At 40.8% G+C, this 11,823-nt stretch overlaps 1 protein-coding gene across 2 annotated transcripts in view; it reads left to right on the top strand.

The window, feature by feature from the left end:
• The first annotated feature begins 693 nt into the window (after window positions 1–693).
• Window positions 694–11,823, top strand: part of TBC1D19 (TBC1 domain family member 19) — a 107,946-nt gene continuing 96,816 nt past the window's right edge. Inside the window, exons 1-2 of one of the 2 annotated variants that reach the window (XM_065405188.1) lie at window positions 694–855; window positions 10,984–11,056. In XM_065405188.1, the coding sequence (XP_065261260.1) occupies window positions 754–855; window positions 10,984–11,056 (175 nt within the window). In that variant the 5' untranslated portion in view covers window positions 694–753. The remainder of the gene's footprint in view (window positions 856–10,983; window positions 11,057–11,823) is intronic. The other variant, XM_065405189.1, reaches the window with a different exon arrangement.

The following is an 11,823-nucleotide window of genomic DNA, read 5'->3' as shown; positions in this document are numbered from 1 at the left end:
AATCTCATTTTTTATGCCAGGCCTAAATGTCTTGCCAAAAGACTCAGAGAAAGTCAGTGGCAGAGCTAAGCATACAGCCTACGCCTCCCAATTCTAACCACCCCAATGCTTTAATTATGGTGTGGTCCCAGCCCAGGACGGCATGTAAAGCCCTGGGATGGCATGCCATGGCTTTGCCATGGGGTGCTATGGTGAGGCAGTAGGCTCGTAGGGGTCAGCCCCAGAAAAGTGTAACAGGAGGCATAGGAACAGTGTGTGAGGCAGCAGGGCAGTGCTGGTGGGGTGGAGAGTGCCCTGTCATGGTGACTGGCTCCATAGGTGGAACACATTGGTGGCGACACTAGTGAATGCTGCAGTCAGTGCTGGGGGAGAGGGTGTCTCTTATTCTGGACAGCAGGTGGGGCTGGGAGCCTGTCTCCTGCTCAGGGGCTGAGGGTGAAATACTGGCCTTTTGCAGTAAAGGTTAATTTTGCCTTTGGTATCGACAGGGCCAGCACTCATGTCACCCTGTGTCTATGGTGCCCTGGGCTAGTGCAGAACCAGGCGGGGGAAGGGCCGGAGCCCGGAACTCTGCTGTGGGGAAGCCAGTTTTCAGCCGGAATCCGCAGCAGAGCGCCGCTTTCCGCTCCCTTAGTTGCCTGGTAACGCCGTCAGTGAAGTAGCAGAAAGGAGCGAGGGTGTCCCCCTGAAATTGGCCCCGCTACGGCGACGAGGGGTGCTGACCGGGCACGCATCCCGCCGGTCTGCGCTGGGATGATGCTGGAGCAGGACACCGGCCTCTCCTTGGCCATCGCTCAGATCGTGCAGCGGCTGAAGGGCTCCAGCCTCCATTCCCAGCTGGAGCGGCAGGCCCGGGTGAGCCCAGTCCCCGGCCCGCGGCTGCCCTCCCCCCGCTGCCTGCCTGACCCGCTGCATCCCCGTCCGTCCCTTCCTTCCATGCATCTGTCTCCCTTTCTGCTCCCCCCCCCCCCCCCGTCCCGGCCTTTCTCCGTGTCCCTCTCTCCATCCCCCCTTCACCCCTGCCACTTGTCCGCCCTTCCCCCTTGGCTGGACGCACACGCCCAGCATTCGCCACGGACACTGCTGGGCGGATGCCGCAAGGCGGGGATGAACGTGGGGACCCTGTGCCTGTCCAGAGGCGAGGGAGTCAGACCTGCCCTAAACCTTTCACCCTTCTGCAGGGCCAGGAGACTCGCTGCTTAACTGTCAGGGCAGTATTTATAGCCTCACCCTCCGGGGAGGGAGGATTTCGCTGTGTATATTAATAATATGGTTAAAGTCGCACTCATTCAAATTGCTCCACCAAATGAATTGGGTCGTTTTTTAATCCTTAATTTGGGGTGCGGTTTTTTTAACTCCCTCTCCTCCTGCGGTTTCCCCTCAGAACATAAGGATTTGGTGAAAAGGAAGGAAAATAAATGAAATATGCACCAGAAAATGATGATGTAATAATTGGGATCCTTTGTTCTCACTGCACTCTACATCCACTTTTAGGTTTTTTTAGGTGTTAAAGGCAAAGAGATGTTGTTTTAATATGTATCTCCTTAGTGGACATCCTGTCCTGTGGATTGTTTGAGGTGGAACAGCCACAAACATTATGGCCTGAAATGAATTTGTAGCCTAAAACTCTGTCTTCATGTATTTCCCCCCCCCCCCCCCGCTTTTTCTTGTGGATGACATCTTGTCTTATTGTTCATGGCAATATCTGTTTGCATGATCCTATTCTCTGTAGTTTCTTTTGAAACTCCAGTTTTTGTTACTATTTTTTTTTCTTTATTTTTTTCTCTTGGCTTGGTAATAAAATCAGTTAAGTCAATTTAACTTTTGTCTAGTTTATCAGTTTTATTTTCAGGTTCTTAGTTCTGGGTTTCAAACTTTAAAAACATTATGAAAACATTTATTTTGGTATTACATTTTATAAAATCTTGTTTTTTGTTTTTGTTTACAAAATTTCAATTGTGGACAATATTTAAATTGACAGTGTCCCTTATGTTGTACAATTGATGTTTTAGTGGATAAAACACATGGTTATTTGCCTTACTTTTGTTAGTATTCCTGTATTAGACAAGGCTATGTTCCGTGGCTGTCCACTTTTGACTTCCATGATTCATTGCTCTATTGATTTAATTTATAGCTCTCAGATTGTTTGGGTTCTGTGTGGGATCATGCCATTTCACTTTTATGTCAGTGTAGGCTTCCGACTGATTGTTTGGGTTCTGTGTTGGACCCTGTATTATTTTTCTTTATATCTATTAGTGCTGTCCCCTGACTTTCATTGTTATTAAATAGTCTTGAAAGGATTAAATTTTTATTGATAAAAGTCCATTTCAGTGTACACACACAAACTGACAAAAAAAAATTCCATCAATGATAAAGGTAATTTACAGATAGCCAAAGTAAGAAAAATGCTGCTTGCAAACTTTTTAGAATTTGATTTAATGATATTTACTTTGTATATTTTGACATATGATGTTGACAATTAGTGTATTAACAGTTATAAAGCTTTAACTTTTTGAATCTCAACATTTACTGTCATTAAGTAATTATTGTCTGACTAGCCATTGTCTAGCCTCCTCCATAATTTCCCACAATTGTGAAATTTAAAAAGATAAAAATAAAAAAACTTAAAAATAAAAATCTATATTATCCATCATAATTATATAAAATTGTTAAATATAATTTGTCTGCAGTTCCAGATCTGTATCTTCTGCTCTCTTGTTTATATAGATAAGTAAATGAACATAGTGTTGTAAGTGCTATGTAGGTCACTACCAAACACAAAAGAAGATTTATAATCTAAATATATAAGTGAAAACCAACAGTACAGACAGAACAGTAGATAATGGCCCCAGCCCAGTCTCTCTTAAAAACTTCACAGAATAGGTGGGTTTTAGAAGTTTGTGGAAGGAGAAGGAAGGAGCTTGGCATATATTGGTAGGGAGATTATTCCAGTCATATGGAGAAGGTAAAGGAGACAAATAGGGCAAGAAGAAGGCAGATTGGCCAGAGTTTAAATATTGCGAATACTTAGGAGATGAGGGTAGAGAGATGTAGAGTAGGATGAAGCTTTGTAAAGGTGAAGAGAGCAGCTTGAACGTGACATTATTTGATGTCTACTACAAAAGCATTTCTAAATGTGATTAGCCATTTTGGGGGATTTGTAGTTTAAATGAATACTGACAAAGTTGAGGTAGTGTTTCTTGGTCCTGATTGCAATTGTTCCATCATTTATTCTTGCTTTTTAAGAGGTTACCTTTGGATCCTGGGTTTTTCCAGGAATATGTGCATTCTCTTTGATTCTGAGTTAATTTATGAACCTCACAATTATCCTCCCCTTACAAACAACATAGATCTCTCTTGTTTTCTCTTTTCTGCCAAAACTCTGATCCATTTTCAAGTTTTCTCTATACTGGATGGTTGTAATGGGTTTTTTGGGGAGGGATCCAGGCCTTCTCTGTTTTGTTTTTGTGATTTGTTGAATTTTGTTATTGTTAGTCTCAAATTACTGCCTAATCAGGCCATTAAATTGGCTAACTTTGAAGCTGCAGATTGTGTACAAAATCTTGCTATTCTTATGCAAGACACCTCAACTCCTATTTATGTCTGAAACATGATCTATGTTCTGGTCTGCTTGTTAGTTACATTCTGTTTCTGACCTGAATGTTGTGGTATAAATAAATCTGTACTAACTGCAGAATTGAACCTCTCTACATGAAGCCAATTTTAGATAAATCTCAGTGATATTGAGATCTGTTTTGTTGCTGATCTAAAGTCTTCCAAGAGAAAACTTAACTTTTAGCTCTCATTTGTTTTTAAAAAATATAAAAAATCACTTTGGGAGTGCTGTGTAAATAACATTGTAAACCCTCAAATCACTCAAAATCCATTCTTCAAAATTTTGTATGCACGTGCATGTGCATGTACAATATCTGACAAATGTCAGGATGTAAGTCAAGATTTGTGTGTCCACATAATGCCCCCTTAAAATTAGTGTCCAGAGTTTTTTAGAGTTAGTGATATTTACTGAGCCTAATTAAAACATTGGGGAACTAATATTTAAAATAACAACAAAATTCTTGCTATACTCATTAATTTTTTTTTTAGTTCTAGCAGGCAGAGCTCAAAAAGAACAATTTCTGTTGTCAGCTTACAGAACTTTTGAAAAAACTGGGTTGCTTAAGAATGATGTTTATGAATGTTGAGTCTTTAGATCTGAGTAGAGATACAAGTCGGTTATGTTTTTGGGTACAAGAAGGAAAAGGGGATTGTAAAGAAGAGACAAGACTTCTCCTTTATTTCTTAAATTTTCATGTGTGATATGTTACTTACAGTATTTAGGATAATTAAGTTGCCAAGCACATTGTGGAAACAGCAACTTATTTTACAGGATTCTTTGGCATCAAGTTGATGTGAGATGCTAGAACCCTGCATAAAAACTCAGTTATCTTTGATAATTCACTCTGATGGCAGATTAGCTCTAACCCAAGAGTATTAAAAAGGTTTGAATATACCTCTGAGCCACAGTAACTAGAAGGTAGGGACCAAAGGCTTGATTCATTTAAGGGGACTTAAATGAACTCCTAAGTGCCCCTCCTGCCCACTGGAATTCATAGCCCACAGTTTGGCACCCAGCCTTCCCATACAGTGCATGGGGAGAGTTAGACACTTAAGAAAGGGATTCTCAGAAGCCAGCAAACTGAGCAGGCAGCTTCCTGTGCCAGCCACAAGTGAAATGCAAAGGAAAGGGACAAGGCTGAAGGCTCAGATCCTCAAAGAGGCTTAGGTGCCTGACTGAAAGGCTGGAGAGCACTACTTCAGATTTTCAGCCATGAACCCTCTCCTGGAGTTAGGTGCCTAAGCCAGGTCAGCCTCTTCCTCACAAAAAATGAGAGGGAGAGACACTCCCTCCCCCCCCCCACACACTAAAGCCAATAGCCCAGTGGTCAGGGTATTCACTTGGAATGTGGGAGACCCATATTCAAATCCCTGCTCTACCTGATTTGGAGCAGGGATGTGGACACAGGTTTCCCACAGCTCTAATGAGTGCCTGACCACCAGTCTATTGGCTGTAATGGAGTGGGTCTCTCTCAATCTCTTCTGTTAGAACTGTTCCACTGTATATAAATAATTTAAATATTGAAATCAAATGCTTTGTGACATTGTGTCGAGTTTGCAAAAATTTTCTTTAGGAGAAAAATTATGGGAAAAAAGTTCCTACAATGTTGAAATGCCCTGTTTTGACATTTTTGGAATGAAATGTTTTGATATTTCATTTTGAAATGACTTTTTGCATTTTTTATTTCATTATAATAAAGTCAAAATCAAAATGAAATGTTTTGATCTGAAATAATTTGTCAGACTTTTCTTTTGTGGAAAATTATGAAATTTTCTGGTTTCATTCTGATTTGAAATGAAGCCAAATATTGAAATCTTATAAACTTTTGTGAAATGGAATTTCCACCTCCATTGAGCGCTCATAAAAATCTGTTAATGATTGTGAGTCACTCAGAACCTACTGTAACCATAAAAATATCTGGCTGGATGGACAGATAGATACCTAATTTAAAAAAAAATAGGTCCCAGCATTTCATTGGGGCAGAAGATTCATAAACTGTCCTTCTGACGTAGAAAAACCCTATCCAGACATTAGACATACAGTGGGGAGAAGTGGAGTAAAAGAAGAGATGAAAACTTAAGCCGAGTAATTTTTTAAAAACATAAACAAATGTGATATTAATGATACCAGTAATTCCTGTTGCCACCTGCATGACCCTTTTCAGATTGCAATTTATTGTTGGCATCTCAGCAGTGGGTCTTGAGGAGGGATTTGTAAGAAGACAGGGTTGTGGCTTTATAGATAAGTTATGAGAGGGAGTTTCATGCATAAGAATCAGCATCGAATATGAATATGTGAAGGTGCTTGTAGAAGAAGCAGACTTCTGGGTGATAGAGGTTGGCCAAGTGGAGAAGGCAGATAAGATAGAAAGGATCATAAGGGATCTTAAAGTGTGGATAAGAAGGTATATCTGGTATGGTCGTGAAAGGGGAGCTGCTTGAGGTAATTAAAGAAGGGGAAGAGGGTGACATGATTGGAATGACTGCTCAGGAAGATAACCTTATCAGCAGCTTTTTGATGGACCTGAGGTGGGTGTCAGGAAGGTCAAAGAAGAAGGTTGCATAATTAAGATGGGAAATAAGGGCCTGCACAAGAGTTTTAGTGGTGTTGGTAGAGAGAGATGTCTGTTTTTGGGAAAGTTTTGGAGGAGTAAGTATCAAGATATTGACACTACCTGGATGGGTGTGGCTAAAGGAAGGGCAGATGGACATTATAGTAGCTTAGCTAGGGTGGACAGACTGTGAGATCAGATCAAAATAGTTTCCTTGATTATCTTTTTTTCGGTACTAGAAGAATTATTGATACTGAACTTCGCTGATATGAAAGTTCACATTTAGAAAGTGATCAGCTCTGTAATATGCAACATTATATACCAAAATATATCAAACAATAGTAGGCTCATGATTCATTATAGATAATAAATTTCTTTTCATGTATCATATTTAACAGAGAACTTACTGACCTGTTCTCGTATTAATAGAGATTGTAATCTTCTTGTCTATATTGTTCAGCAGTAACATTTGCAGTGTGAAGAATCTTAAATTGAATACCGTTATGAATACGTTAAACAGATTAAGGAGTTCAGAAACAACTTAAGTTTGATTCACAGAAGATCTTTATTAGTTATGTATGTACACATGAACTACCTTGCAGATGTATACCTTATTTGCAGCAAATTTCTATCTTCAAATGAAACCTAGGGAGTTGATTAAAACTGCAAATATTATAATTTACAAAACCTATCCAGCAAATTTAAAATGACCTACTTCTGCCTAAAAGCTTAGACTAATTGTTACTTGCTCTCAATTGTTTTCCATTTCAATTGCTATATTATTTGTACTTGTATATGAACAGTGCTTCACTTTGCCACTATGCTGTTCCCTAGCTATCAAACATAATTTAATGTAGAAATGCTCAAATGTAGACAAGGCTATTGGTGTCAATGTCAATCAGGTTTCTATACTCTAAAATTTGCTCAAACATGTTCATAACTTTTTTTTTTGAAAAGGGGGTATAAATTAAAATCCAACCAAAATTAGCACTTGGACTTCTTTTGGTTTTAGTTAATATAAATTACCTAGCAAGCAAAACTGTGAACATTTTCTTATGACCATTTTGAGAGAGTGTTATGATTAGGGAGATATCAGCAATTAAAGCTAAAACATTTGCACTTGTGTGAAACTAGCCAGATGAACAGTAATAAACATATACGAAAGTTATGGCACTTACCTAAGAAGAAAAGACTTTAAATGGAAGACTCAAAATATTTAGACAGTGTGTAGAACTATTAAATGGTCAACACATTATTACTTTATATAGTCAAATCCGTTGAATATACAGCTGAAAAAGGTTGTGAGTGAGGAGAGTATGATATCCACTCCTGAAACACAGAAGCAGGTTGATCCCAGGACTAAAAAAATGTGAGCCATTAGGACGACGTGTGTACATACTCCAAACCATAGTATTCTGAACAATCCTAAGGCTTCGTTAAGGGACAGAAATGAAAACTTAAGGAAACGAAAGACCTCTCCGCCCCCATATCACTCAAGAACTAATAAATGAATGGAACAACCTAGTAAACAATATTATTCAGAATGGAAACTTTAATGTTGTTTGGAATTTGTTCTTCCAGTAATTAGTAATTGTCACTATTGTAGTAATTGTCCAATTGTGCTTTGAGATTCAAATTTAATAATAATTCAAAGTAAGATTAGGATTAAGGAATGTTTTGTACTTCATTTTCCTTATTTTATTGGTCCATGTGTTTCCTATTAAAGTAACTTCAAGTAAATTAAAGTAACGTTTAAGTTTTCCATACATTTAAGATTACAAGTGTTCTAAATGTATATAGCTATTCCAATTAAGTAATACATATAATTAAATATACATCCAACTAGCCACAGAGTGAAATCATTCCATTATGTATAAAAGAGGATACATACCGCAAAAAATTGACTGTTACAGGGAGTGGGGGATTGATTGGTACAAGACTTAATAGGTAATTGGAACTAGTTTCCTTTCGCATTTCCCTTGGTATTTAAGGTAGAAACCAACTGCAGGGTACAGATGCCCCCCCCCGGGTTACACAAACCCAACTTACGCAAATCCGCATTTACGGAAAAAGTTCCGTAAGCTAGAAATAGGAGGTGTGTGTGGTTTTTTTTTTTGGCGTAATTGTCGGGTATACGTTTCTGACTTATGCAAAATTCAAGTTACGCAAGGTGTTCTGGAACGGAATGCTTGCATAAGTCGGGGAGCGTCTGTATGTCTTTAGGGCTGGTTTCTCCTTTCCACTGAACTAATACATTTACATTGGGAAAACTGCACAAGAGTGTTTGCTGCCAACTGAGAAACTCAGATGCAGTGGTGATTGGGTAGATCCTACTAGGGCTGGAGCTAACACATTGTTAGTTTGTAAACAGATGCAGATTAAGATTTACTGGGGCTCTGGGTACAAAGAACATTTGGGCCCTCCAAGGTCCCGCCCCCTATCCTGGCTGGAAGCCGGGCTGTGGTAAGAGCTGTCCAGGAAACCCTGGCCACTGGGGGAGCCCTAGGCGGCGTGTCATGAGGGTAGGGACATGCTAGGGGCTGCTCTCGGACACCACAGCCACCTGCCCACAGCAAGTGGAGGGTCTGGGGCTCTTCACAGTTACCCAGGCTCCCTGGGTGGCTCTTACCACAGCCTAGGGCAGTGGTCCCCAAACTGTGGGGCACGTCCTCCTAGGGGGCACGGAGCAATGTTCAGGGGCGCTGTGGGGCCCAGCTCTGCCCTGCCCGTAGCCCCAACTGTGGCTTTGCTCCCGGTCGCAGCTGCAGCCATGGCCCCGCTCCCGGCCCCTGACTGCTGCTCCAGGCCCCCAAATCTGGCCCCACTCCTGGTCCTGGCTCCCGGGGGAGGGGTGTGGACCGGGTTAGAGGGGGCACAACCAAAAAAGTTTGGGGACCCCGGCCTAGGGTGATATGTCCCATTTTGGCCTCAGATGTTCTGACTTTTTTTGGCAAAACTGGGCCTTCGTCCTGTTTATTGTTGCCAGCTGGCAAGTGCAAACAGGACAAATGCTCAATTTTGCCAAAAAGGGTCTGGGGGGTGAGTGGTGGGGTTTGTTGGGTGGTGAGCAGTGGGACTTGGGCCAGCCCTGTGCAGGGGGGGAAACGAGAGAGGATCGGGTCAGCTCTGCACTGTATGGGGGGAGGGGGTCCCTCTTGGACCAGCTCCGTATGGGGCGGGGCCAGCGGCTTGGCCAGCTCTGTGTGAGGGCAGGGGGAATAGGCTTACCCTACCTCAAGCTTTGTCTTCCAGCTGGGCCAGGGGGTGAGGCCTTGGGGTAGAGGAGGAGCAGGGCTGAGGGGAAGGGAGGAGGGAGAGGAGGAGCAGGGGTCGGGGCCAGAGTTTCGGTGCTTCGGCAGGGCCCCCAAATTGGTTTTAGCCCTAGGGCCCATGCCCCAGGGCTAAAACCAATCAGCCCATGCAGTAATCTACCAGTGTTTGTAAACTTCATTTAGGTAGAAGCCAGCTCTAGCTTTTGGGGGCTTAGGTTGGGACTGAAGTTAGACTGGCTCATGTAGAGGCCTGTTTCATCTTTAAGATTGAAGTTTTGTCTACACAGACGTTGTAATGGTGTAACTTAAATTGGTTTAATTAAACCAATGCAACTTTTGTTTTGGACTCTTTTATATCAGTTTAAAACTGCTTATATTGGTTTAGCCGGCACCAAATTTATAGGTTCCAGTTATATCAATATGTCAGGTTTAAACTGATATAAAGTTTCAAGTTTCATGCTTCAAGAAAGATGTGGAGAAATTGGAGAAGGTCCAGAGAAGAGCAACAAGAATGATTAAAGGTCTTGAGAACATGACCTATGAGGGAAGGCTGAAAGAATTGGGTTTGTTTAGTTTGGAAAAGAGAAGACTGAGAGGGGACATGATAGCAGTTTTCAGGTATCTAAAAGGGTGTCATAAGGAGGAGGGAGAAAACTTGTTCACCTTAGCCTTTAAGGATAGAACAAGAAACAATGGGCTTAAACTGCAGCAAGGGAAGTTTAGGTTGGACATTAGGAAAAAGTTCGTAACTGTCAGGGTGGTTAAACACTGGAATAAATTGCCTAGGGAGGTTGTGGAATCTCCATCTCTGGAGATATTTAAGAGTAGGTTAGATAAATGTCTATCAGGGATGGTTTAGACAGTATTTGGTCCTGCCATGAGGGCAGGGGACAGGACTCGATGACCTCTCGAGGTCCCTTCCAGTCCTTTATCTATGAAAAAGAGAGTCCTCACAAAAAGTTGTATTGGTTTAATTATGCTGATATAAAATTACACCATTAGTTGTACAGGTACAATTTTGTGTGTAGACCAGGCTTAAGTTTAGCCTGGAAGTTTGGTGGTGGTCTGCTCCAGCCCCTAAAGGATTTGTTTAGTCTGGACAAATCTTATTCAAACTCTGGATTTTTTTCTTTTAAGGGAGCTATATTATGGAGTTGCTGTGGAGATTTTTATAATATGTTATTTCAGTTCTTCTGGAGCCTTAAAAAAAAAATCTATTTCCCCCCTGTATTTTAATGTTCTTGCATCTTTTTATGCTCCTTTCTCTTTTACAATATCCAAGTCTACAACTCACAGTTCCCATGTATTACATCTTTGTATGACAGACTCTCCCATTATTATCTTCCAAATGCAATGTTATGGCTGAGATTCCACATACCCTGAACTCAGAAAATTTAAGTTCATGGTTTCCACAGCAGTTGAAACTCATTCCTCTTGTGCATTCCTCTTCTTCTACCTGTGTAGTCATAAGAATGTTTCTAATGTCATAATTAAAAATAGAAAGCTTACTCTCCTGTCTGCTTTTATTTTTATTTATTTATTAGGGTAGTCTACACAAACCAGAAATTAAACTTGAATCACTAAAGGAAGATATTAAGGATTTTCTGAAGACCTCAGGTTTGTAATAGTTCATTCAATTCAGTTGATGAATCTGTAGAAGTATAAACACTTTTTTGTGAATAAATATAGATGTAATATTCTGTAATTCCAGATTATGGAATTTACATGCTCTATTTTAAAAAAATTCAAGCCAGCAGAGCTTGAAAGTGTTGTAGACTAAGGCTCGTACTGTCTTCTTTTAAAAACAAAAATTAAATGTCCTATTTTTGTTTCTCATGTTAAGACAGCATGATTAATTACTCCAGTGAAGAAATGGCCAAAATTAAAGCTGTGCCTTCAGATGCAACCTCAAAACACTACTTTCCAAGCATAAAGTCTCTAAAAAAAAAATTGGTGTGGTTTTATTAACGTCTTTGGTATGTGCAGGGGGGAAGAAGAAAAGGATCATTACGTCATACATTGAAGAACCTTATAAACTTGTGTCTGTAACTTCTGTTACACTACCCTACCCTCAGTATTTGTCTACGTTTGTCATGCCATGTCTTTGCTTGCCATGTCAGGTCATTTAGGTTCTGATACTGCAAAGGGATCATCAGCAGGAGCAGAATCTTATGTCCGAGTGGAGTCCCACTGAAGTCGTTAAGACATCCAGCATGTGTAATGGTCCACCCAAGACATAGGGATTCTAGTCTCTGATTCAGCAAGGAATTTAAGCATATGGTGAATTTTACGCCTGTGAGTAATCCCACTGAAGTTAGGCACATGCTTAAGTACCTTGCTGAAGTACATTGTAAACTCTGCAAGGCAGGCACTGTGTCTGTTTT

The sequence above is a fragment of the Emys orbicularis genome, chromosome 5 (assembly GCF_028017835.1).
Source record: "Emys orbicularis isolate rEmyOrb1 chromosome 5, rEmyOrb1.hap1, whole genome shotgun sequence".
NCBI classification, from domain to species: Eukaryota; Metazoa; Chordata; order Testudines; family Emydidae; genus Emys; species Emys orbicularis.
The sequence above is the reverse complement of the archived record's forward strand: the minus strand, read 5'-3'. Positions and strand labels throughout refer to the sequence as shown.